The following is a 27,712-nucleotide window of genomic DNA, read 5'->3' on the forward strand; positions in this document are numbered from 1 at the left end:
TATAATTTAGCAGCCAATAGGGTGTATACACATGACATAAATGGCATTATTGTGTAGGATAGCCTATATGTGGTCATGTGACTCTACCCACCTGACCACATGTCGGATACTGCTGCTTGGAAAACGAACAGTAACAATATTGTTTTAGCATTCAATTCAACAACTGCTGCTCCCTTGAGTATGCAACAGGAGAGGATCGTCCACATCATCATTTTACAAACTATTACATTAGACCCCTCAACAGACTCTTGAATCTATCTCCATCCATTAATAGATTACAAACATGTCTTTAATTGTTTTTCAATAGAGCGAACATGTATGTTTAGCTAGTGCACGGAAAGTGGGAGTCAGTTTTGTCCAGGTTTTGTCCCTCTAGCGGCGGCTGTGATCCGGGCAGCAGTAACCGTCCACAGCCGCTTCCTGTGGCTCAGACGGAGGGAGAGAGAGGGGGGAGGAAGGACGCAGAATGGCGAACGTGCAGTGCTCCAAATGCACGGCCGAAAGAAGAGGGTTTCGGCGGGAACTTGATTCTTGGCGGCACAAATTGATACACTGCGTTGGTATGATCCATTTGCAGTTGCATATTTTGTTTTAAAAAATCAATGATCTTCGAAGTGATTTCGCCCGGCAACTGCTGTATAGCTACCCCCAGCTATGTTAGATTGCTAGCTAAATAATAGCTAAGCTAGTAGCCTGGCACCGTAGGTGGCCAGCGTTAGCCGTTAAGTTAAGCTGGCAGGCTAATATTTACCAGCTGGCTAGCCCGTCGAGTTTGGCTCCTTTTCTTTGTCCCTCTGAGCTAGCTTGATACCCACCGGCGCTAGCTCCGTCAGATGTTGTTATCTGACTGGCATGATACTGTACATGTAGTATTCAGGCATGTCACATATTTTGCATTTAACTGATTGCCAAACCGTAAGGTTAATTTGTTTATTGACATAATGTTGGCTATGCTAATGTGCTGCTAACATGCTATGCTAACATTAACGTTGTTGATGTTATTTGGGGGAGGGGATCGTTGCTACGTTAGAGCTACTCCTGTCAGTGCAATAATAGAACGGCACACATGTCTCGGGTCTCGACTAACGGTTTTCCTCGCACTGTTTGATTCTTGAACACCGTTCGTTATGATTCAAAAGCCGGTCACTTTAGGCTAGCTCACCCGAAGCTAGCTGGATTTCTGCTTCTTTGTAGCCCAATGTTCAATAACAATGACATCAAACTCATTACGCATGAACACAAATACAAACATCAAAATAGCGATGTTAATACTGTTCACGAATTATATTTATTGTTCTGTTTGTATTACCATGTTAAAATGTAGACTCTTTATTAAAGTGTGTAGGTGTTGCTGACAGTTGGGTATCGTTGTCCGCTTATCTCTCAGTTATGTTGCCGTCACACTGATCTAGTAAGGTACACGTATAAAACGGGAGGAACACACATCACTCTAATGTTAGGCAAGTCAAACATGTATAAGTTAGTCATACCAGCACTGAAGGACTGTTCTGTATATTTTGTCTTGCAGGGTTTGAAAGCATTCTGGAGGGAATCTATGGCCCACTGCTGCTGAGGGACCTCCATTTATTTGATGGTGGGTTTTTATGTGTACATTTTTATTTTCAAGTAAGCAGCCATTACTTATGAAATGGTGCTTTCCTTGTGGAATATAATATTATAAGTGAAGTGAATTTTTATGACAGTGCCATATTGTATTGAGTCAACCTGTAAATTATGAGCTGAATGCAGAGTTTGTTAAATTTAAGTTTTGTCAATTGAAACATATGAGAACCTTGTTATTTTAAGTGGTCTAAATAGTATGATATTTTTAAATTCTGCCAGAACAACATAATGAAATCACATCAATTTACATTATTTCATGTCGCCTGCTGGCCTCCTGATGTTTGGCCTTTGAATATTCTTTGGAATCAAAAGTTTAAAAAGCAAAAGGTTTTATCTATTTTTTTACCTGCAATATGCAGAAAATGCAGCTATATCACAGAGTAAACCTGGCTACTAACTGCTATACTTTGGTATCTAGCCAGACTCAACACTGCATGGCCCACCCCCTTATTGCTCCCGGTTAAAGTAAATAAATTAAGCAATACATTATTTTATTTTCAAGGGCATAAGCCTTTAAAGAATTGATGAAAAAGTGGTTTTAGGATGATGAAACTGATTATAAAACCAAGGTCCACACCCAGCCAGAATGACGTAAATGTTGCAAACAAGTAAACATCATTTATGGTCATGTGGTACTCAGTAGTTATCATACAAATACTACAGTTAATAGAGTAGAATATAAGCCTTAATTATCATTACACATGTACAATGAAAAGAGAAGAGTTAATCCTTTATAAGGTGCCATCAAAACACTCAGAAAAATTGAGAACAACATTGACACGCATTCATACTTAAATACTTAGGCTTTAAATAACAAAAGTATTTAGATTAATGTAAGTACGTATAAGAGAAATGAATTCAAATAGTAAAAAAAATCAACTTATTTGCACATGTAATCGCAGCTCATTTGATTATTATTGGTTCTTAGCAAATGTATCCATTGTATCTATCAGGGGTATATATAAACATGGATATTAACCACTTAATCGCTGCAGCTCTTTCTATCTCCATCAGCTGGCAGCTTGCTATCACAGGCCTCCAGCACTTACACTAGCAGGCAAAAGACGCTGCTCACTTGACACAATCTGTTCTGTCAATGCAGTCAGCAGTGCCATCTGGAGTCTGAGTAAGGTTAGACAGGAACATCATCTGATGATGTATCATAGAGACCTGGCAGTCAAGATTATTTACTGACATTCATATTTTGCTTTTATATTTTAAGACGGTGCGGATCTAGTAATTTTAATAAGATTTAGGCAGTGTGCTTTGAACAGCTATTAATGAGGGCAAAATGCAAATAAATTCAAATATTTCCTCATCATTGCTTTTGAATTGTATACAATATCAAGATGTGTGTTTACTTAATATCATATTACATTTTGTGGAACTTTTGTTTAGAAACCATTTATTTATTAAATGACTACCCCCACCAATCCAATATTGTTACAACGCAGTAATTGGTGTGAGGATGACGGAAACCACCTCCTGTCAATCAAGTAAATTGCTGTTTTTAGTCTTAATGTATTAATGCCTGATTATGTGTAATTGTGTCTTTCAGACTGCGAACCTGATGAGTTGGATGACTGGTCCCCAGAAACAAATTGTGCTCAATGTTCCTTCTGCAACCTTCCCCTCGACAAACTCAGCAGTGTGAGTATTTTTCTAGTCAAGAGAATCCACAGTATTGTGTTTGTATTTTTCCTTTAGAAGAGACAAGTTAAGACTTTATCTGTTGACAGTAGTTGTATGGTTTGATATAAGATAAAGAAATAATAAGGTATGCTTTATTTATGATAATAAGCACAACCAGTTTATAACTTTTATCTCTTCTTGTTTTGTAGGATCATGTACCTGCAGCCACCTCGCCCCTCTCCTCCCCCTCTGATTACTCTCCCTGCCAGGCTCCAAACATCTCTGAGAGCAACCAATCAGCACACAGGTTTCTGCAAGCTGTGTTTTACAAGAAAGGTAAGCCTTTTGATGCATGGCATACACATGTTCACATCTGCTACACTCATGCTCACAGTTGTTATCTCTTTCTTTGTAGTTGTGTAGTTGCTTTCTAAATAGATATTAAAGTCTAAAGAGAATTCTATGTCCTGTTCTTCATTAGATGTGCCCCTGGGCTGCGATTCCAAAATCCCTCTGGTTGCTCAGGAGCTAATGAAGAAGATGATACATCAGTTTGCCTTGGAGTACGCATCCAAGTGCCTACAACACACCAGTACAAATGGTGCTACAACAAGGACCTCATCACCTCTGTCACAAACATCAGATGCCCCTCTGGACCTCACAGTGAGCCGAACTGGAAACGAAAAAGAGAGTGAAAGTGACCCAGGTAGTAGAGGCTTTAAAAATATGATGAATATTTAATGCCAAAAGATGAATGTTTCCAGCTTTAAAAGTTTTAAGACTATAAGATGCTAACTTAAGGTACGAAACCTCTGTAACTCAAACCCTAACCCGTTAAAATGGTTTCTTCTTTTAACAGATGCCGTGCTCGACCTCTCCAACAGGAACTCTGCCTGCTCAGCAACTTCGTCAACATCATCTAATAGAAAAGCTTCAGGGTAAGAGTTTTTTATATATTTGAATTGCCTCTGGCTCTTACTTTTAGTGGTATTCCTCCTTGTGGTAAATGCAGAAGGAAACCCTATCTATCATTAATATTACTTTAAAGTGGGGGTTCTTCCTTAATACAATCATTTAATTACATGACCTAAGCATTTTTGTCCAAACTCAGTAGGACTTTGCATGTGTAGAAATACCATTTTATAACTGAGTTCAGCGGTATAACCTGTCATTTCTTTGAGGTGAACAGCATGGCTCAGATTTAAAGGTTAGCCTCAACACCACGTTGTACTGTTGTTCTTATCAGTGCTGCTCTCTGGCCTTTTTGATGATATCTTTTCAATGTTAGTTATTAGGAGAGCTAGCTTGTGTTTGGTGTTTTAGTTCTATGGGGTTGACTCTTTTATCTTTTGAGCGGTAACGTCACAGCAATGGCACTATAATATTTGCCAACAGGATTGCACAATGAGGAGAACATTGCAGTACCTCATAACGATTTTACCTCCTTTTTTTACTGATCCAGTTATGATGAGTTTGATTATTCAACCTTCAAGCATGTAGGAGTCACGCTGAAGGATATCACAAAACTACAAGGGTTGTGTGTGAGTGCCAAAGTAAGCCAAGCCATTCACAGACAGTCCCACCTGGATGTGAAGAGGCTTTGCCACACACACACACAAGACGTGTGTGAGAGACACAAAGCAGCAGTGTGTGAGAACAGACAGACATGAAACATAAGAGTCGCAGTGATGTTACCAACACAATACATAAATGAGTGGACCCCTCGCTCTGCACTCCCCCTGTCCCCTATGACAAAATCAAACCCCTCCATCTCCTCCATCCTGACCCTGCTGTTTGGTCCTCCATTCCCTAGGAGGCAGCGAAGGCTGAAGGAGGAGTACATTGAGAGGAGCTTGGAGCTGTCTGAGGGGTTGCTGTCCAAGGCCTTGAAGGACATACGTTCAGGGAGGCTGCAGGAACAGCGGGCCGCGTTGCTTTATGGGATTCCCCTTCGCACCCTAAGGCAAGGTCTGGACGGCTTGGCTGAAGGGAGACTGGGGATGCTTCAACAACTCGCACCAGGAAGCAGAGATTTCAGGGATGAAGTGACATCATACAATGTGATGTCATCAATGTTGGGCGGCGAAGCTCGTCTTGTTCTGCAGAAGGTGGCGGCGTGGGCAGAGCGGGCAGAAATTGGAGGAGCGGCAGAGGAGAATGGTGAATTTAGTTTCCCTTCATCCTCCCTCTCCTTTTATCAGCCAAGTGGTCTACACAAAACCCTCCCCAACTCTTTTCCCCAGCTCAGGGATGCTCTCCAGCCTCCACCAAGCCCCACTCCCAGTCAGGAGCAACCAACGTCCCTGCGTATTCCTCAGATCCGCTCGATGGCTGACCATAACAGGGCGGTCCCAGCTGAGAATGGCTGCGTGGCTGAAAATCTGCATCAACGTACCTCTGCAATGGAGGGTACTGCCAGTTTATCGACAGCTACTGCTAGACCCTCCTCTCTCTTCAAACTCAGACCTCCTTTCTTACCACATGGCTGTCCAGGCAGTGCCAACCAGTCACCTCATCGACTGGGACCACGCGGGTCCTCACTGGATGATTCAGAAGACGGTGGAAGGGATAAAGACAAGCAACCAAGAAAAAAGCGCGGAAGATATCGCCAGTACGACCACGATCTGTTGGAGGAGGCCATCACTATGGTGATGGGAGGTCGCATGAGCGTGTCGAAGGCCCAGGGAGTTTACGGGGTGCCCCATAGCACACTGGAATACAAAGTTAAAGAGCGCACTGGTACTCTGAAGAACCCACCCAAGAAGAAATCTGCCAACTATTGTTCATCCAATTCTAACTCGTCTGGTTCTGGAACCATGACGGGTTCCACTAACTCAGGGACTGTTGCCTCAGCTGCTGACGCAAAGATGTTCTAGAACACATAAAGCCTCTAGAACTCCTCAACACTTGAACTCATCACCTCTGACAAGATACATGTTTTTTGGAGACACTTGTTCAAACACAACACATGCCTTTACAAAGTATATGGATATTGATATTCAGGTCTTTTAACTATGTGTCTGTAATGTGATAGTCATACTTTTCGCTGTATTTCTCTAGCTTTTTCCTGGGCTTTGTTTAGAACAGCTACACGATTTTCAGAAGTGCAGCTTTTGTTCAGCAAAACTCCTTGTAGCTTCATTTTTGTCTTTTTAAATCACTATCCTAAAAGATCTTAAAGGATATTACTCGGGTCAAAATGTTCCCTTACAGTCACAACAAATACCATGGAAATGCCATGATTCCAACGTGTTTGGTCTGTGTGGCCAATGCATGATATGTACAAAATTTGAAATGGCCACAATTACAATTAGTTAATGTAAAATGAGTGTGCGCATTGACTGCAAAAGTAGTTTAAGAAGTGTTGGTTTTGTCTTAAACTTTAATCAGGTATAACAGAAACGCATTGCCCCTGTTTACAGGTGCCCATTATATTTTGAATACAAAGCATTTTTTTAAACAAAATCTTAATACAGCTAAACAATATATTACTCTCGCAACAATGATGAATCAGTTGTTGGTTTTGGTCTTATTAGGGGATTTCTTTTACCAGCGTTATCCTCAAAAACCTTCAGAAATGTCTTCATTTAATTTTTATGTCTTTGGAATTTTTGTCGTCTTCAAGGAGAAAAACTGACAATGATTGTTGTTCACTAGATTGCCCAGGATCAAGTATTTAAACACAGTTATGGACCTCTAAGAGCTAACAAATAAAGTATGACTATCATGTTCGCTAGCTATTAGGTTATTCAGGTTTGATTCTATTCTTAAAGCTCCTTCTTAATGGAGCGTTGATGATTGTCATTTACAGCTTTCTATCTCTCTCTGGGTATTTTACCTAGTCTACTGAAGTGACTTAGAGCCATTAAAACAGATTAAAAACTCATTGCTGTTTTTAGAAACCTCTACAAACAGGGAGATTGTACAGTATGAACTGCTGTGGTTGCTGCATCTTCATTATGAGTTTTTGTTGAAGAGATTAGCTTATGAAAGCCATTTTGTGTCCTCATAATTCTCCTTTCTATTTGTGCAAACTAGTCTGAACATTGTATTGAGTGTAGTTGGAATGCAACTGTGCAGCATGTTTTCAATGTGCACTGATAAGCTTGGGAAATGTATGTCATTGTGTATGTGTACCTTTTGTAAAAGATGTTGTTTTATCATCACAGATATTTACTAATTCTGCTACTGTAGCTGTATTACTGTAAACCTCATACATGACTGCTGCTTAAAACTCCACTGGATTGTTTCCCTGGCACAAAGAGGCGTAGCTACAACAAAGAAGCTTATTTTAACTTATTTCAATGCATTGTGTCAATCTTACATGAGATTAGGTGCATGCATAAGGTTTAATGTGTTTAATGGTTGATTGTGTAGGCTACTGGAGGTTACAGTAGTTTTGACAATGACTTGATTCAGTGCAAGGCTTTCAGGCTTCTTTGTTTGTGTCTGGGGAAAGGCTTAATGTTGCATCTACGCTCGTGTCTGCCTCTGAGATGGGCATATTTCCATTAACATCGCTACTACCAAAGCAGCAGTTCAGGGTTACCCACAAAAAGCTGCTTTGATTTTATTTTGCTGCGATGTCAGCCTGCCTGTTTCTCTCTCTAACCTCGTTGCCACATATATACCTCTGATTTTTATCTGCCTATATCCAAGTTTCAGATTTCACATCAAGGCCTCTGCGGTATGATACTGAATCTGCTGGGGTATGAGCTCTTGTTAGCTTACAAACACGTGTAAGCAGTTTGTCTCTCAAGGAACAACACAATGGTGTAAATGTATTGCCATCAACAACATTTAAACTCCTTCAAGTGACTTTTTAAATTATTATAAGGCTCTTCAGCTGTTTTGTTGTGAAATAATATTTTTTTAATGGTTTAACTTCAGCCCTGTGGCATTTACAGGAGATATGCCATGTTCTTAGCTTGCACCGGGAAGCAGATACACTTTGTGCAAGTTTTTGTCCTAGTTGATTTGTATTTGTTATTAGAAATTTAAATGGTAATTGTTCAAGTATTTCATTTTTTCAAACTTTTTGGGTCAGATTGATAGGCATTTCAATCGTTGTAACTTTGGTAACTATACAACTACAGATGTCTCCGCTCCTGAATGTCTCCGCTTTTTACAGTACACAGTGCCTGTGCCTGTGTCCACAGCATAGTGCAGCATGATGTGTCTACTCTGGGAATTATCTGCTATTTATATCAAAGGGCCGGGTTTTTTTAACGAGCCTAAACACCTCTTAGAAATATAAAAGTATTTCATTGTATATGTTGGATTACAGTTTATTCTTGGAACACACTGGTGCTTGTTTTCAATTAGAGATTAATTTGCATTTATTGTTTTTGACTACTGGCAAATCTTTTGAATGACTTAACAGACATCTGCTATTTATGCATAAATCAACTATTGCACTATGATTTATAAGCAGCATTTTTATTGTAGAAACCTTTCGTTATCGCTGCATACTTATTTATTGATTGTGCTAAAGAACTGTGATTTTTGTAGCTTGATTGTTGTAGTGATTGATTTGTAATTGGGCACTTTGATGCAATGTGAAATGTGTATTGCTGCATGAACGCTTTAAATGTTAGCCCATATAATTTATTTGATCTTAAAAAGACACCCTTTACTATTGTGGTTGTTTAGTGCTTATGTTAAGATTCAATTATTTAAGTGATTTAAAAAAATTTTAAAAACTCAACAGTACAGAACACTACAGAATGTAACACTTTTAGACTGCATCTAGTCCAACTAAACCCTGACTGTACTCAAACAGCACTTAGTGTTGGAAATACTATCCAATATAAAACAGATGAACACTTAAAGTAATATATTAAAATCAGTCACTGCTTAGAAAGTAAAATCAATCACTCACCGGACTTGATTTAAACGTTAGTTGATTTGAACCTTAGATTTTTTTGTGCTGTTCGTTTTGTTGTTGGAAGTGCTGTTAAAAAATAAATAATTGTTTAAGCGTTTTACAATCGTTCCTTCTGCTCTAGCAGAATGTTATCTTTTGCCTTCAGCAACTCATCAATAAAACAATTCTCTAATCAGTCGCCTGTCATTATTTTAAACAATGGATTTTGGGTCATCAACCGTTTACTATGACAATATTTTTTTTATTTACTGTTGAAGGAAATTATGTTGCATGTTTGCTAGAAGAAATCAGTTAATGGAGAAAAACCTATTTGTTCTGTCCAACCAAAACGTTCTAATCCAGTTAAGATCTTACTTTCATAAAGGTTTTTGCGTATGCAGCAAAAGCTCATCACAAATGTGTTGTCGTAAACATGTTTATTATCTCTTTTATAATACAGCAAAAGGAAAAAGCATGCAAGAGTAATTCATAAAAGGACAATAACATGGTGTGCACGGAAAAATGTGGAGTTCTGTGAATGGTTGTAGACGTTTGAAAACGTTTGCTTCATTAAACGTGGTGCTAAAAAACTGAATATTCACTAATGAAGTGGAAATCATCTAAGAAGCATAATGTCATTAACACATACACAATATTTTAATGTAATAATTTGGCTTAAAACAAAGTCAGACACCCTAAGTACGTTTTTATTTGTCGTCTTAAACTGTGCTGCGCTATGAGTAAAACTCCATTCTTTTTATTTTTTGTCCTTAGCTTCCTGTTGTCATCATTTAAGGAAGAATTGGGAGATCTGGGACAGCGAGGGACTCAGCTCCGTCAGAGCTCTGCATTAGGTGCTGTTCTCAGCTCATTCTGCTCAGCACATCGTTCCTTACTCTACCACATCCTGAAGCTGGCATGCCAGGAAAAAAAAACTGAATCTCACTGCTCTTACTGTGGCGTAAACCAACACGATATTCTTACCCCTAATGCAGTCCCTTTTAGTGAATGTAAAGCCCATAACAGCAACCTATTCAACCCATCAATTGATTCTGATCATCAAGGTCTTGGCAGCACAATGTATCATCCAGGAGACTCCAAGTCAAAATGTAGCATCCATCAATTCTCTTTAACACACTGTAAAAGTGACACTCCTCTGGGCTCAAGCTACAGCTGTGTGCAGAGGTGCAGGAGGGAAACCTACACCGCTATGTGCCCCAAGAGGCTGCACTGCATTTCCGGCCAAAGCCTGGCTGTAGGTCATATTAACAACCTAGTGTGTTCATTTCCATCCTCTCCTTCGTTATCCAAATCCCCTTCAGTTTGCACTCCCTCCTCTAGTTTATGCCCTTCATCATCGATTTGCTGTAACCAACACAAACCCCACTCTTGTCCCTGTTATTCAAACCATGCCTGTCTGACGCAGGTCAGGAACTCATTAGAAAATGGGATGGGAGATGGTGATCCTCCTTGTCCTGTCCTGAAGCGAGAGCAGAGCCCCTCTCCTCCTCCACTATCTCCTATCCCCTCAGACATGGATAAAAAAACTGATGAAAAGCCTCCCTCTCTTCTTCACCATAGACAAGAGAAGGAAACTGACCTAATTGTTAAAGATGGCATGGCAAATGAAAGCCAACATGAAGCAGGTGTGGATACAGCTACAGAAATGGAGCGACACTGTAGCACACCAAGAAGTATTCAGTCTGAGCAAAACCCAAGTGGGACTTCATTGCAAGACGTTGTGAATCGGTTTAGTGAGAAACTGGAGACAATCAGACCTATAGAAAAGGATATACCTCTGGTATTCACAGCTGTTAATGTGTCTACAAAGGAGCAGCCACAGTGTCCATCAACAAGTCAGAACCTGCAGTTTCAGGCTGATGCCCATTTGACTGAAATTATCACAACAGTGCTTCACACAGGCAGTGCAAGTGACTACAATCTCAGTGAGCTGTTCAATCGTCATGACAGCAAAGAGCCCAAGTCACCTAATACTCGCTTACGACGACGCCAAGAAGTCCTTGCTGCTATAGCAACACCTGCTGATGATGCTTCAACCAGAAGGCAAACCTTACAAATTAAACGTGAGCTTGCAATGTTTGACCGGTCTTACAGTAGAAAGAGGATGCCACAAGCAAAAAGGCAAAGATTGAATGATGGAAATGTTGCTGCAAATAAATTACACACTTTATCAGATTCAAACCTAGTTAAAGAGGATTCCAAAAAAGAAATGGAACTGGATGTTGAACCTACAGAGAACCATAGTTTGAGGGAGGGACCATTGAATATTCTCATTGCAAAAAGTGACAATGAAGTAAAAGAGGAGATAAAAGCCTATATAGTTGCAGAAAAAGTTCAGATCATTAAAGCAGAGGAGAAAGTAAGGGAAATATCCTGTGGAGAAAAAGATCTTACCCTCTCAGGCACTATACCTACCCCTGTACTGCAGAGTACATTTGACAAACGAGGCTTGAAGGGGGACAGTGTACAGACAAAGAAGATGGCAATGACTGCAACCTCATCGAAACAGTGCAGCACGCCCGATCGTATGGTTGCTGGAAATGAAATGAACAGTGATAACGAAGCCCACTCAGGTCAAAGCACTGATTATGACAATAGACGAGGTAAAGACTCAAGGCGATCCAGGAGACATATAGTGCCTCCACAGCGTTACTCTTCGTATGTCACAGAGCCCCGGAAGATGTTTTATGTTTCATGTTTCTCTGAAAACCCCTTCAACCAGGAAACTGAAATTGACAATGTTTTGACATCTAGCCCAGTAGGTGCCTTAGCCAAAGATCCAGACGCCGAGGACTCCAAACTGGAATCAAGAAGTGAAGCCCCTTTGTCCTCATTTCAATCAACAGTGAGAGACGAGCGTAAAACATCCTTCAAAGAATCAAAAGGTTTTTCCACAAATCAAGTCACTCCACTGGTCAATGTGGCTGCAAAAGCAAAGAGTCCAACAAAACAAATCCTGGACAATGGGACAGATGGCAGCAACTCTGATAACAAGCTTTTTAGAAGACTGCGGTCATCTCCAAAAAGAATACAGTACTCAAAGACAGCTTCAAGCGCTCTCGGAAACCCATCAAATATGGATGTCCCAATGAAGTCTTCTACCTGTGTTGAAAGCACTCCCAACTCCCAATTCCAATACACTAGTCCAATAAAGCTTATGTTTGTATCACCAGTAAAGGATAAGGAAGGGGTCAGATATAGTCTCAAATCAGCATCTTCCGGTTGTAGTGAACAGGAACCCTTTGACCCATGTATAGAGTCCTCATGGTCGGGATCAAAAAGTCAGACAACTAAGTTGAGTACTTCACCAGTAAAATCTCTTTCTTCACCACTGAAATCTGCTACTTCTCCTGCAAAATCTACTTCATCAACACCTAGGTCAGGTCCTTCACCAGCCAAGTCTTCTTCTTCACCAGCCAAGTCTGCTTCACCAGCCAAGTCTGCTTCTTCACCAGCCAAGTCTGCTTCTTCACCAGCCAAGTCTGCTTCTTCACCAGCCAAGTCTGCTTCTTCACCACCCAAGTCAGCCTCTTCACCAGCCAAGTCAACTTCTTCACCCAAGTCTGCTTCATCATCACCTAAAACAGGTTCCAGAAGGTCAGGCGAAGTTACTCCGTCTAAGCATGTGGATGTAACTGAAAGCCAGAGATCACCAGGTGACTCAATTTCTTTCTTTGAAACCACTCCAAAAAGGCGTCCAGGTCGGCCAAAGAAGCTTGGGCCACAGCTTGAGCAAAAGGCAAAGAGGCCAATTGGTCGACCACGGAAGGAGAAAGCTGTGGATTCAGTAGTGGGGGAAAAAACTGTAAATGGAAAATCCATTATAACATATGACACTGAGGAAAATGTTAACAAGAACTTAAAAATAACAGTCGTGTTTGGCCGTTCTAGGAGAAACAAACGAACAGTGGCCGAGGGATTTGACCAGCTGCAAACAGAATTCCATGATGCTTGTCAAGCAGTGGGCCTTAAAAGTGATTTGAGTATTTTAGTGCACAGCTCCAAGACCAATTCAGGTAGCATCGAAAAAGCATCATCAGAATTGTCTGATGAATTAAGTTTTGTCAGTCCTCTTAAAGAGTCTGCCCCTCAATCTAGCAGTACCATCAAATGTCAGAAACGGGATGATTTTGCACCCTCAAGAAAACCAGGTAGACCCGCAAAAGTTAAAATCTCTGGAATCTCAGTCACAGTAACAACAGTGTCTCCTCGTCAGCGTAAAATCCAGATAAATAAGGATAATCGGCAGTCTCCTGAAACACTAATTCCTAAAAAAGTACTCCTACCAGAATTCAAATCTGCCAATGAACCCCGGACAATCAGCCGTCAGTCATCCAGCAAGAGCAGTGAAAGTGAAGAAGGCATTGAAACACAGGATGAAAATAAGGACAAATTGCCAAAGCAACCTGTAGCACTGCGTCACTCAATGAGAGTAAGAAAGCCTTCAATCCACTTTCTGCATGCTGTTGCCACTTCCACCTCTAGATCATACAGCCACAGCAATGCTCTGCTACGGCGCTCCAAACAACTTCTGCTAAACAAGGCCAGCAATGAAAGGAGACAAGGGGAGCAACCGAGTAGTGTGGAGATTTTAAGAGAGAGAAGACGGCCCTGTGAACAAGAGAAGAATAACGTCTCTCAAGACCTTGGCAGAGTGGCCGGGGTGTCTGTAGATTCAATCTTTTCTCCAAGGGAGACGCTAAGGTGGTGGACACCATCAGCTGAGGAAAAGACTATGAGTCAGGAGCTTGCCAGGCGAATACGAGTCATTTCTGACACTTGGGTCTCAAACAATGGGGAAAACCAAGAGAAAGAGACTGCTTTTAAATCTAAACTTGGCACTAAAGGCAAGAGTTCATTTACCAGGAGGTCAAAACATTCCTCTGTGGTACGAACCCTGTTCGACTGTCCTCCTGACGAACCAAGGTCCTGTAGTATGCAGCAGGTCTGCTCCTGGTTTATGAAGACCACAGAGACAAAGTCCCTTTCTATTGTCAAGAAGGCAAGCTCACGTAATTCTTACGAACTTATGCATTTCCCTCGTTCTACCAATAAAGAAAGTGTTTGCCCGAGTCCTCAGGCACAGCGACTGCACAAACACATCAAAAAATTTGCCAAAACTGTGCCAAAAAGTCCTTTGCAACATCAACAAGCTCAAAGAAGTTTGAGGAAGAGAAATGAGAAGATAAGGCGACAACTTTTTGCCTCAGGCCGGCGCAATCAAGAAACCCGATGGTGGAGAAGCAGATCATTTGGCAAATATCAGACCACTCTACTTAGAGCAAAGACAATGTTCCTAACCCGAAAAGAAAGGGAGAGGTGGCGAACGAAGCAGAGGAATAAGAAAACCATAAAAGTAGCTACAAGTTCAAATGGACACATAGTGACTGGACCAAAACGTAAAGCATTACGCAGATCAGCAAGAGATCAGTTATCTGACTGTTTGGAAAACAGTAACCAAACACAGGAGCCTGCGGATGTACTTAAAGAGCACAACATCTGCTCCAAAGCCTGGAGTCCTGAGACACTGAAGGAATGCAGAGTGTTTCTGAGGAAGATTAACTCCCCGGACAATGAGTCAGCTGAGGAAGAGTGGGACTCTTGTACTGTGACACTGGATGATGGGTCACCTTCGTCATACCTCTTGGCAGGAAGGAAGAAAGAACTGGTAGGAGTTGTTAAAGCTGTGAAAACTGAAAGAGAAAGGAGTACCATCTCAAAAGAGCAAGCAGGTTCTGCACCTAAATCAGTCCAGGTGCAGGATGATGTGCCAGTGAGGAGGAGGAATGGCAAATACAAAAGGTCTTTGGTTACTTCTACTGATCCACCGCCACCACCACCAGCGAAAATGTTGAGACAATCGCGAGTGAGAGGCCTTTCCGGGCCGAGATGGTGCGACTTTGTTTTTGGTAACTACCTTGCTTCTCTTAATAAATTTCAACTTTACTTCATATTTAAATGTTCAATGACTTCATCCATTTTTCCTATTTCTTTTCTCTTACAGAAAACTAATTGAAGCCTGAATCCTCCTCCGACCTGGGGAAGGGACTGTGGTTTAACGTGGTGCCTTTGGACATTGAGCTGACCACAAGGACTGACCATCCCGCTATGGTGCAGTCTTACACTCAGCAATTATGTAGCAGTCTAACTTAACAAAAGCTTGATGTTGCACTATTTTTATCCATGGATATATATGTACAGAAATGTCTTCTCTTTTTTTGCGTTTTTCGTTCTGTGTGCGTATAGTAGAACAAATCTTTACGGAATAGAGAGTTTTTGGGGATATGTGCTTAAAACAGTGAGCCATGTCAGAGTAGCTGTAATGAAAGGAAAAAATAGTGCCATCTCCCCCAAAACATACCTCAAGGCCACCACTTCTTCTAGACAATGCCCTTTTATTGTAAATGTTCAACAGCCCTAAAACCCCCCAAAATTAATGTAATACTTTTTTTTATTTATAGTCACCCTTACTTTGGCACTGTTTAAATTAATAAATGCTTATTTAATATAATACGTTTTTTAGATTGTGGTAAAAGATTGTTGAAACCTAATTTTATTTTCCTAATCCGAGCCCTGTTTGCAATATATTTTTTGAAGCTTCAGTCACTGTTGTATTGCAAGCCAGCAGCCAAAATGTAGTATGAAGGAAGGACTCTTCATCTCTTTAAAGAAGCCCCATTTCTACCCCAATCACTCTGTAAATGGGCTCCAACTATGACATTATGTATTTAACTACAATAATTGGCAATCCACTTGTACTAAAACCAAATATTATATGTCAGTTTTTGTTTTTGAGTTCATTTAAAACAATATCTGCAAATCTTGGCAACAAACAGCCATTAATCCCAACATACATGTTTAAACTGACTAAATATACAGCTCCACACAATGCTGTCATATGTGAAGAGATTTAGAGGTGATGCAGTTTTAGAGAGAAAGTAGGTAGATTCTTATTCATGTGTTGGTTTGTGGGATATGTCTCGTTTTATTCAGTTATGTGAATGTCGTCTTGTTTTCACCCAAAGCAGATGCTGTATGTTAGTGTCGGACCTACTCCTTGCACTATTTAATCTGAGATTATTAACCCCACTACAGATTCCTCCCCTATATTTTGCACATCCTGTGTCCCACTACCAAACCCTACTGTAAAACTAGAGAATCTATTTGGTGCAATACCAACCCAGATGATTTATCAGTATGTAGTAATTATTTTATTGCTGACAGATGAATGGATGTACACAATTACCAATGGCCTGGGATGTTTCTTCAGTTGCATAGCCATGTAATGTGATTTTAGAGGATATTACATACTTAAGTTTTTTCTCCCACCTGCTTTGTTCTCCTCATGAAGCCGACAAATAACAGATCCTTAATTGTTATAATAGCATTAAATTGTTTATCATAAATGTACTAGCATTATTTACTGTTAAATGCAGGTGGAATATGTGTTGCTGTTTTCTCTAGAGTTTCTGTGTTTGCAGCAAGAGACGCCTACCTCCACTGGTGCTCAGCTAAGACTATTTTGCTTATCAACTGAATGATAAACATGCCAGATTGATGATCGGTTAACACTAATCTTGGATCATTATAGTGTGAAGAGTGCAGGTAGATCCAAGATGTCAAAGCTTAAACCTGTAGTGTGTGTGTTGTGTCTGACTATCCTTGTATGTGTGTCACTGTGGTTGCCCTTTCAACACGAGGGATGTGGGTGGGTGGGGGGGGGGGGGACCAGTCTTGTGATCAGTGCTCTGTTGAAGAACCTGGTGCTAAACATCTGTTGTATATATTCTTTATCATGTGTTTTTATACTGCCCTTTACAGATGCAGCAAAGAGGTGTCTGTTATCGGAACAATAAAGAGTCTTTTAAAAATAACCAGTGAGAAATATTATTGTGGACGGTCAAATGTTAGAAATATGTTTGAGAAATTATGAGTGTAGTGCTCGACACCGTTACTGAGAAAGATGAAATTCAGGATTATCTGAGGAATTTCCTTTATCTTTTTTCTTCTTTGGCATAAAGCTGCAATTGCCAGTTCCCAACCTGACGTTTGAAGTTAAATAATATCAAATAGTTACCAAAACACAGTAACACTCAATAGATCATTATTTTGTCTGGGAAGTGAAATACATCTATCAGCCCCCTTGTATATTCCACCAGCATTTGGCTAATGCTAATTTCAAAAATTGTATTTTCACCTCTTCTCATCGGAGAGCGGAGGAGCTCTCGTTTCCTTAAATGAAGTGCTCACATCTAGGGTTGTTACGGTGTTTTTGCACCGTGTCCATTTGCTGAAAAACAGTATCTAAAATCAAACTGATCTTTAGAAGCACCTACAGTATGTTAATAAATGATTTGAAAGCTATTGTCATGTAATGGTTAATTTAAAATGCCGTAGTGCTGCTTGCATATTATTTATCTAACATTATAGATAATGTATCCTATACTTCAGTTTTACATTATAGAATAATGCTTTCATTTATTTTAAAGACCAATGAAGTATACTGTTAAACTGATTCTTGGTGAGACATTATAATCCTCACACTGTTACAAAGTTTCCTACCCAACAAGGTTTGGGATGTCTAATCTGGAGTTGGGATAATGAAAAGAGGACAAGCTTTATTGACATGTATTTCACTTTAATTAAAATGACAAGTTGAAAATAGGAAACACAGAATTAAAAGGAAATGACAGAGGTGACATGTAAAGGCTCTAAATAAGAGGAGGCTCAGTTACTTCACTGAATTGTACTATATAAGAGTATGATAATGTGATGAATGTATTATATGAACTAAAAGCTCTGTATATTAGACGGATGTACTTGAACACCACTGAAACCGCCCAATTTTATTTCCATCTTTGCATTAAATGCCTTCTACGACACATTGGCCTCCTGATTGATGAGCGTGTTTAGGTCCAGCTTTGTTTTCTCCAGAGCTGCAGTCTTTGCCCTCCGTGAGTGTCGCACTTGAGGAACTGACTCTGGAACATTTTCTCCATCACTGGTCAAAACAAAAAAGAGAGCAGATGAATATGAGATTGTGAAAATAAAGTGATGGTATCAAACAAGGTGCCCACAGTTAACTGAACACTCACCTCTCCTCTGATGACTCTGCCCTCCTGCTCGGCTTCCTGCCCGATCTGGCTGCGCAGACTTTCCTCTGACCTGTGCGCGCACACACACTCAGGTTACATCACAGTGCTGAGTCAACACCTTGACTCAGGTACACAAGAAGAGCTCTAAAAATAAAGTGGCACTATGAACAACTGCAGTTTCAGATGAGAATACAGTACCTGCATTCCCTCTTTTGGCTCTCTTGGCAGATTTAGATGGATCGTCTGCTGCGGCCTCTGTGGAAAGATAGACAGAAAATTCATGTTTCTCTCTGTGCTATTTTTGTCTCGACTGACACCGAATGGGATGTGCTGGCATATAAATCCGTTTAACAACATTCTGGTAATGCGACATAATCCATTAACAGGAGAGTTTGTCACACGTGTGTAGTGTAAATGAAGTTAGACACTGAGAAGGCAGCGCTTGTTACGGATGCTCAGCTGGATGTCAGGTTGTCTTTCCTACAGACTGTCACTGTGTTTGCATGCGTACCGTCTGCGTTGACATCTAATGGTTGCAACGCGCTGGCACTGAGGAGCTCTGCCTGTTCTTTAGAGTCCACTAGCTGACAGATCATTTTCTCCAGACCACGGAGAGAGATACGGTCCTTCACCTCCTGGAGGACAAAGGGGAGGAAACATGAGACACCAGGCCTTTAGGGGTGGATATATACATGAAACAGTACAGCCTCCCCCCTGCGGTGTGTCAGTGCGTACCTGGACGAGCTGCTGCAGCAGCGTCTGCAGGTCTTTCTTGACGGTCTCATCTCCGCTGAGCTCCAGGTTGCTTAGAGTCTTGGCATAGAGACGCACTTCAGGGGCCGTGGGATCCTTCAACATCTCCCCACAAATACGCACAGCCAAGTAGTCATGGACACACACCTCCTAAATAAGATACGAACTCAATAAATTAAACGTTTTTTGACTCATTGAGCCATTATTAAATTAAGTCTTATAGAAGTTTACTCCAACAATATTGAATTAAAGCTTGTCATGCTTGAACGTGAACTGAAGCATGTAAGAGAACCTGCATCTGTTGGAGAAATGATTTTGAGTTTGGAGGAAGAAAGCAATTTGATGCAAAACTCATTAGACCAATAGAATCCCGAACAGCAATAAGGAACAAAGCGGGTTTCTCACCTCTGTGTTGGCAGAGGGCTTAATAAGTGCGCTGGGACGGGTGAGCTCGACGAGCAGCTCGACCACATTGTTAACGTCCACCTCAGCCAGCGGAGAAGTGGCGGGAGCATTCATCAGAGTCCGGACGGTCGGCAGGAAACCCTCCTCCACGACCTCCTGGTGGACCCTGATACACACGAGGAAACACTCCATATTAATTTATATTGCATTCCTAATTTCTCACCTAGGCATGTAATCAGTTATTATAACCAGCTTGCTATCCCGCCATTCACTTGATACATTTAATTTATCTTGCACATGCAAACATGAGTCTAGCTTGTTTAAGTGTTTTCTATTTTTTAAATTCCAATTGGAGGATGGGAGAAAATAGGTGTTATACATTAAAGACAATAAAGTTGATGGTTTTCTTGTGTATGAGTGTATGTGTGACCTGCTCTCGCGGGCGTAGAGCTGGAAGAAGACACCCAGGCAGTGCCGCAGACGGGTGTCGTCCTCGGTGACGGGATTGTACCAGAGCAGCACCAGACGGGAGAACATCTTGGCACTGGATATGCGGCCGGTGTACATGAGTTTGGCGAGACCCTCCGCCACCTCAGTACGCAGGTCAGACACCTGAAAACATTGAACACACAGATCATTGAAAATGCAATTCTTCCAGGACACAGAGACACACACACACACGATTATTCAGCAGATATCACACCCTCAACCTCACCTCACTGTCCAGGAACTCTGAGAGCATAGAGAGGATACTCTGTGCCGTGTCCTCTGGAGCATCTCCCTTCTCCTCCGTCGCTGATGCGTCCTCTTCCCGTCGGTCCGGGGACTGGGAGTTTAGGGCCGTCTGGTTGGCAGCCGTTTCAGAGAGCAGCTGGAAGCCAAACACCAGCAGCAGGTCGATGATCGCACGCTGAGCGCTGATACGGATTTTCACCTCATCCAGCTGAGCAATCTGAAAATACACACACAGTTCTACAATTTTAGCATTGGTAGGATGTATGAGCAAAAAGAGAGTTATAGGGGAACTGACTGCTAAAGATGAACCCTGAACAGATGTGTTTGGAGGTTTGGTGATTGAAACATTACCTGCAGAAGGAGGACCATGTGGTTTTTGGCCAGCTCCTTGCTGTGCAGAGTGCATGTTCCCAGACACACCACAGCCATGTTACGGACTGCAGGGTGAGCGTTTGCTATACTTGGCAGAACCTAACAGAGAGGGAGAGAATAGTCACTTTTACTCACTTCATACATACACTCTGGATTAATACAGATCCAGAGGGAGCCTTTGGTCTGCACATGTAGAGAAACTTCAGTGAAGAATAAGATGATGTGTGCAGTGTGGGTTTATACCAGGGAGGACATTAAGGCGCTTATGGTTGGACCAATTCTGGTCTTGATGCTCATCTGCTTCAGCAGCTCTGCACACATTGTCAGACACCTCAAAAGAGTCTCCGGATCACTCTGAAAATACAGGAAACCAATAAGTGTCAAGTCTGTTTCCCTTATAGACATCTAAAGTTTAAGGGGTAAATATTATTCATGGCATGTACCTTCTCAGTGCGGATCTCTTTGTCGGCCGGCTGGCTGCTCTCCTGGATTTCCTGGAGGATCTGGTTCCTGCGGTTCTCCAGCTCTGTGATGGAGTCTTTCAGCTCTGAGGCGCGGCTGAAGTCCTGGGCGGCTATAGAGTCCTCCAGAGTTTGTTTGGCCTCCATGATGCTCACCTTCACCTCTGCTAGCTGGAGGAGGGGGAGATAAACAGAAGAGGAAAGAGTCATTCCTCAGCTGCATTACACTCCAGAGGATTCTTGACTGTTGGGGGGGCAACTGCACCTCCATTTGCAGGAAAAACAACAACAACAACAACAACACCTGTGGCTCTGGGCCAGGTGGAGACCCTCTAGAGCCTACTTTGCCTTTACTGACTGAAAAGGGGAGAGCATGTGCATCGAAGGAAGGGAAGTTAAACACCTGGGGCGAAGGATTAACTTCCTCAGCAGCTGTTTGGTCTCCAAGACATGATATCCTTTTAGTGCAGGTTGAACGATGGAGAGGTGAGATGTACTGAAGGTTGTGAGCAATCCCTCTGTGACGTTCTGTGCTCCTAGTTAACCACAGACTCTTGAGCTTCAGGAGATACTTCCCCACACAATGACCATTTGTAGATCAATTACTCAAACCTGTTTTACCATGAATAAAATAGGTAGTTTTTCTACCATGCCTTCCCCAACTCCAATCTATACAAAAATTATTTAAAGGCGGGCCACTGGATAGCTTGGTAGTCACAGCTGGTGGCCCATACGTGGTGACTGCTGCTAAGTCAGTTTGAATACAGAGCAATGTCCTCCCCTCTGTTTCCCCCTTTCAGCTCGACAAATCTCCAATAAAAAAGGACCTCTGGTCAATAAAATCCCTTTAACAATAATAATTAAAAGTTGTGATTACTCCAGCAAAACTAACAACCTGTAAATTGGAAGATTTTAAGATCATAAAAATCTGATCTTTTTTTGGTTGAAACAATGAGGAAATAAAACAAACAAAGAACTGAGATTAAAAAGGGGGAAATTACAGGACCTGAAAAGGTTGAAAAACCAGATTGGCACACACAATTCTGCACTTTCCACCTCAGTTAAAACATGCTTTCCCTCCAAATACAAACCATCTGCCAGCTGGTGGCGCAGAGAGATGGACACATTGAAATAGAGAGGGAGTGTATTTAGAGCAGAGAAAAGAAGACATAGAAATAAAAACATTATAATGTGTTAGTTCTCTCAATTCCAGGAGTTGTAAACCTTTCATAGAGTTCATTGGTCTATCCATAATAAAGAAAAACCTGGAAACAGTATGAAGCAAATTCATCTTTCTGTAGCTTTTTGAACCTTTGAACAAATACAAGAAGAGATGTGCCAAAACAAGGAGCTTTCATCCATTCAAACAAACAGTGGGGTATTTGGAGGGGATTACTGAATGTAATTGCTCCTGGCTGCTTTCAGTTGGCAGAGTGTTTCCCACCTGGACCTGTTGCCGGCGGCTCAAGTTCTCCGGCACCGGCGCGCTGGCCTCCATGATCGGCTCCCTCACATCGGAGATGATTTCTGCCACCTGGGTAACACAAAGCCAGCTTAAGACAAATACCTAAGGGGTAATGACACCAACACAGAAAGGAAAATCCCTTTCATTGTGTTTAATCTCAAGCAAAAGAGCTTTAGTAACGGTTTCTGTCAGAACAATAATCTGTCTCTTTCCGCCTCAAAGTGCATCCATCTGCAAATGTTGATCAATAATGTTGTAAAATTTCGGCCTAATGAATTCTTTAGCTGAATCTACGGAGGGCAATGACATTTCCTCCTGTGTGTGAAAAAGAATTACACCCAGAATTAAAAAATGTGACTTACAGTCTGTATGCGCCTGTGGTCATCAGGTATGAGGGTGAGGAGTTTCTCAGTGAGAAGGGAGACCAGGGAGGAGGGAGTCTGAGAAAGAGCCAACAACTCCTGCAGGACAGCCAACACACGCTTCCTACCAAAACATGTCAGAGTACAAGCAACAACTGAAAAAGCTGATGATAATATTCGACCAACTGGACATTATTAAAAAGGGACATTTCTCTCCCACTCCCACGTTATTTTACTAGCACATCTTTGTGCCTCTTCTTACCTGCCGCCCTCCTCATTGGTGTCCAGACAGCCAATGAGATGGATGAGCTGCTGGGAGATGAACTCCTTGGTCATGACGAGCTCCAGTTGGTTGAAGTCGGCCCTCTGTTCCTCCGTCAGCAAAGGCACCGCCTTCAGATAACTGCAACAGGCAATGATCAAGAGCTTTAAAACCTATTTTAGATTTTGCTGTCATTGATTACCAGAAGCAAATTTATATCACAGAATAAACCCCACAATAATATTAATTGCAAAACTGTAGGCAGCTTAACACCGCAGCAGCACTTCCTACAAGCCACAGCAACACACCTGCTACACACGCCCTATCAGCTTTAAGACAAAACCTGAGAGATCTTTACAAACCTGCAACTGGTCACACATTTAAAACAATTTTTTTTTTTAACAGATAAAGGTTAAGCGCATCAGCCAATGTCATTATGCAGCATTTTTAACACATTAGCTTCAAAGGCGGGTAGAACCGAGTGCTACAACATGCAGAGAAAGGATGATATTTGAGATTTAAAACTATGAACAAATGTGGAAGACATTCTGTGATTTATTAAAGGTTGTGTATGATGTTGTGGTGCTTGTTTTACGAGGATTATCTGTTTTTATATAAATACCACATTTAAAATAACTAGCCAGCTTAAGTTGAAAATAAGCACCGAGTTAGCCACACAGTTACATACAGAAAGAGCTCCTCTGAGAACTTTGGACCTGCATTCAGAAACCTGAGCAACAACATGAGCAAACTGCGTTAGGTGTTCTGTTCTGAGCATCAAAAAGTAACTACATTCACTTCTTGATACTTTATTAAAGTTTAAGATCACAATTTTAAGTGTAGCTTGAAACACAAACACACAAAGCGTACTGAGAAGAAAATTTGGAAAAATGTAATGTCCCGTAAAAACAGTAAGAATTATTAGAAATAATGTTTCATATGGACACCTGAATGTTGTTTTAAGTCTTGCTATTCTCTTACCCGTAGAGGAAGTCAGCATAAGTGGCAGCATCTGGTAACACTTGCTCTAGCATCTCATCCCCATCTTCTCCTTGAGCCTTGATGAACTCGCACAGAGCTCTCCAGTAAAGCACATTCTCACAGGACAGAGAGTCCACAGGGATCAGCTTCCTGTTGGAAGCCCACGTAACCACAGCTTCAGACATTGGGTAACCATGTGATAACACATGAGAGCTGGAGAGTCGAGGTTTGAGTGTACCTGTTGTCGAGCTGCGCTCTGTTCTGCTGCAGTTCTTCAGCCAGTGTGCCTTTGAAGATGGCCTTCAGTGTTTCCAGAGCAGTGTCGGCACAGTTCTCCACATCCAGCTTGTGGAGCAGCTCCATGACGTTTCCTTCCATCCGGAGCAACCAGGCCGGCAGTAAGCGAGAGCAAACCATCTCCCTCACCGTTTCTACAGCACAGCAAATCACAAATATGAAACATGTGCAACGGAAATAAGAGCTGAAAAACCCAGTATTTTTTGTAATTTTAGTCAGTTCTTTATTATTTATCTTTATTTTTAACACTGGTTCAATGACCTCTAATGTGAGAAGGTGCAAAAATATATTTTAAATTCTGGTCGGAAATTAAAATATATTTTATCTTAAATTCTGGTCGGACAAATGAAAAAAGCTAAAGACGACGCTAATGCTGTGAGAAATTGTGGTGAAAGAAATTAAATAATTCTGAGAATTACTAATAATATTTAGTTTTTGCAGCAACACATGATAAGAAATACATTTGAATCATTACAGAAATATTTACCTGAGGTGTCACGGAGACCCTGCTGCAGTAGAGTAACTCTCTGTGCGATGGTCAAAGCTTTAATGTGAACTTTCTCAGCCAGAACCTTAAAAACAGAAAATCAGAAATATAGCAAGTTTGAAAGGCAATTCAAAATGTTTGGCAAGAACGATTAAATATAAATTTGACTGGATCTGAAGTTACCTGGTAGGCCAGCTTGCGGACATTCTCTTTGATGTCCCGGGTGCGTTTGAGTACTTTGGGGAGGGTGCGAGGGGACATCGCAATGCAGGAAAGAACAGCTCGACGTACTTCTGCATTGGTATCGTTTTCCAGTATCAGCATATATGCTAAAGAGTGGAAAAAAACTGAGCATTAGACGGATTGAGGGCCAAAGAGAAAGATTTAAAAACCGGATTTCAAATCCCACAAAACAAAAGGCGAATTGAAAAGCAGTGACTGAACAGTGAACTATGTCCTCAAAAACGTGGAATTAGATCATATATGCTGCATATGTTGTAGTGTATTGTGTCTAATCAAAATAAATCATGGAGGGATAGATAAAAACAAACAAACCATTGATAGTTGGACAGTCTGAGTCCTTGGGCTGCTGTAGACGCGTCATGGCCAGAGCAGCCTGAATCCTCACGTTGGGGAACTTGTCAGTGACTCGGACCAGCATGGCTTGATGGATGCGATCAAAGAGGTCGTCGTCTATCTGGGCATTCTCCGCCATACTGCCCAGCAACTTGTTGATCAGCTGACACACACGGAAACGCACCGCATGGCTGCTGGCTTTATGAGACTGGAAAGAAAATGCAACAATTTGGTAGAAGAAGTGGAAAAAGGAGGGTGAGACATGGGATCGGGGAGAAACAGGCAGGAGAGGGAGAAACATTAATAGGAAAGTTTAGGAGTAAGAAACAGATGGAGTCCAACAGGCGGAGAGGGGAAACAGATGGGACAGGACAAAATCTGATTAAGAGGCAACAGAAACCTCCATCACATCAGGGATTCTTTGTAGAGCAAATGATTGAAATAAAGTCAGAAAGTGTTTTCTAGAAAAGGTAAAAGTTAGGTGCAAGTGATAAATGTTTCAGTCACAAAGTTGGTCACCTGTAATCACAAAATAAATGGTGTGCATACAGTCATACAACAATGTTTACCTCCAACAGGAAATTGAAGATGAAACTGAGAAATGGATGATCATCCTCTTCATCATCTTCTTCCTCTTCCTGCTGCTCCTCCTCCTCAGTTTTTGGTGGAGACAGGAAGCTTGTGGCAAACCGTGCGACAAACTCCATGATGTTTTCAACTGTAGGCTCCCGCTTGTAGACGATCATGGCGTATTTCAGGTAGTGGACAAACTCCTCATGGAACAGGGTCTTGTCCTCGAGCTGGTTGAGGAGATGGAGGATTTAGGGAAATCAGGTCATGAGTTTTGGCAATATCAATTCACAACCAGGTAGATAATGTGACATATAATAATAATACCTTTTTTTTAAGTGAATGAGTAAAAGTTTGACTACCCTACAATATTTCAACCTGTTACCCCATTTCATGTTTTCTAAGTAAATCTAAAACATTTAAATCAAAGACTGAAATAAAAACAGTCAATGAGCAACGTTTGTCAACAAAGATAATATTGTATCCCCACATGTACGTACAATATTAGTCATAAATCATGGGGTTTAAAGAAAATAACAAAAAACTAAATAGTGTAGAAAAAGTTTGAATAGGGAAAGAAGATATATTTTATAGGAAATATAAATACTTGTATCGTATTATGTCGTCAGCTTAGCTTACTGTCTTTGTGATACAAAATAAAACAGAGAAGCAGCTCTTCAGTTTCAGTTTATGAGCACCACATATTTGGAACAAACCTTATGAAAACATCCAATAACCATAGTCTGAATTTTAAAACTTTTGTGGATTAAATGTCCCTTTCTGCCATTTAATTTTATTTAGTTATACGTGTGGCTTTATATTAAAATCTCTCATTGCACTATTATTTTTTTCTCCTAGCATTATTTTCATAGTGCCTTGTGAAAATACACATCGTTGCCTCTAACACACAGCATGGATTTAAAATATGAGTAAAGTATTATGTATAAAGATAGAGAAACACACAGCACATTAAAGCCTCACTGCACCACAGATCACTCACCTTGTTGTAGCGGCTGTTCAGGCTTGCCACCAGCTTCGTCTTGTTGTTGTGGCCCTTCTGAGCGCGTTGAAACGCCTCTTTTATCTCCATTTCACTGTCTGCAGTCATCTTTTCTTTACAGAAAACCACAGTAAAAGACAGAATTAGTCAAACAGCCGCTTTAGCTTTCCTCACGACACGGCTTTAACGTTTTTACTTCAGCAGCCTGTTTGCCTCTAGTGCCTCATTAGCTAAAAGCCCCACCTCGATCACACTCAAACTATAGCAGAGCAGAAAAACAACGTAACCTGGCAACGTTGTTTCGGAATAAAGGTCTCTAGTGACACGTTCGATTATCTGTTATCATAACGTTGGAGCAGGCGTTATATTATACTGTAAAGTGAGACATATTATAAAATTTAGAAATGTACCTTTTCTCCAGATTTCTTCACTGCCGCCTGTTTTCAAATTTAAGTGCAGTGTGTTCTCGCGAGAACTGAGACGTCACTACTACGCAATGACGTACACTGAGCGTCTAAACGTGTGCCCTGAGCCTTGCCTGGAAGGCTGTACCGGCTAATATGTGAACTTTTCAAAAGCAGTAGCTCTGAAACATAAGGTAATCGATAATAACTTAGTGGAACGTTAATTGGCAGGTTTTTTAAATTTATTTATTTATTAATGACACATATTAAATATTTAGCAGTACAGCTTCTCAGGTGTGAATAATTGCTCATTTTCTCTTTATTCTTTGTCAACTGGACGTCTTT

General features: G+C 41.1%; 2 protein-coding genes across 5 annotated transcripts; one reads left to right on the top strand and one right to left on the bottom strand.

The window, feature by feature from the left end:
* Positions 1 to 285: 285 nt before the first annotated feature.
* Positions 286 to 16,845, top strand: lcorl (ligand dependent nuclear receptor corepressor-like). Of its 2 annotated transcripts, XM_063883118.1 has the most exons (8): positions 286 to 560; positions 1,529 to 1,594; positions 3,182 to 3,273; positions 3,465 to 3,591; positions 3,737 to 3,961; positions 4,115 to 4,193; positions 9,896 to 15,051; positions 15,147 to 16,845. In XM_063883118.1, the coding sequence occupies exons 1-8, from the start codon at positions 467 to 469 to the stop codon at positions 15,152 to 15,154; spliced, it is 5,847 nt and encodes a 1,948-aa protein (XP_063739188.1). In that variant the 5' UTR covers positions 286 to 466; the 3' UTR covers positions 15,155 to 16,845. The 2 variants fall into 2 exon arrangements, with proteins under 2 accessions (XP_063739188.1, XP_063739189.1); XM_063883119.1 differs by lacking the exons at positions 9,896 to 15,051; positions 15,147 to 16,845 and adding an exon at positions 5,069 to 9,317 and having other exon boundaries at positions 309 to 560.
* A 920-nt stretch (positions 16,846 to 17,765) lies between these two features.
* On the bottom strand, positions 17,766 to 27,486 carry ncapg (non-SMC condensin I complex, subunit G). 3 transcript variants are annotated; one of them, XM_063883121.1, is made up of 22 exons: positions 27,374 to 27,486; positions 26,964 to 27,076; positions 25,963 to 26,193; positions 25,373 to 25,601; positions 25,001 to 25,146; positions 24,818 to 24,902; positions 24,272 to 24,464; positions 24,034 to 24,183; positions 23,053 to 23,193; positions 22,791 to 22,914; positions 22,408 to 22,497; positions 20,946 to 21,134; positions 20,746 to 20,856; positions 20,482 to 20,601; positions 20,111 to 20,347; positions 19,826 to 20,007; positions 19,396 to 19,561; positions 18,973 to 19,140; positions 18,749 to 18,872; positions 18,436 to 18,492; positions 18,238 to 18,307; positions 17,766 to 18,143 (listed from the first exon to the last, which is right to left on the bottom strand). In XM_063883121.1, exons 2-22 carry the CDS (start codon positions 27,069 to 27,071, stop codon positions 18,017 to 18,019), a joined length of 3,048 nt encoding a protein of 1,015 aa, XP_063739191.1. In that variant the 5' UTR covers positions 27,072 to 27,076; positions 27,374 to 27,486; the 3' UTR covers positions 17,766 to 18,016. The 3 variants fall into 3 exon arrangements, with proteins under 3 accessions (XP_063739191.1, XP_063739192.1, XP_063739193.1); XM_063883122.1 differs by having other exon boundaries at positions 26,964 to 27,071; positions 27,374 to 27,424; XM_063883123.1 differs by lacking the exon at positions 27,374 to 27,486 and adding an exon at positions 27,207 to 27,228 and having other exon boundaries at positions 26,964 to 27,071.
* Between the last annotated feature and the right edge of the window lie 226 nt (positions 27,487 to 27,712).

Source organism: Eleginops maclovinus, chromosome 5, assembly GCF_036324505.1.
Source record: "Eleginops maclovinus isolate JMC-PN-2008 ecotype Puerto Natales chromosome 5, JC_Emac_rtc_rv5, whole genome shotgun sequence".
Classification (NCBI taxonomy): domain Eukaryota; kingdom Metazoa; phylum Chordata; class Actinopteri; order Perciformes; family Eleginopidae; genus Eleginops; species Eleginops maclovinus.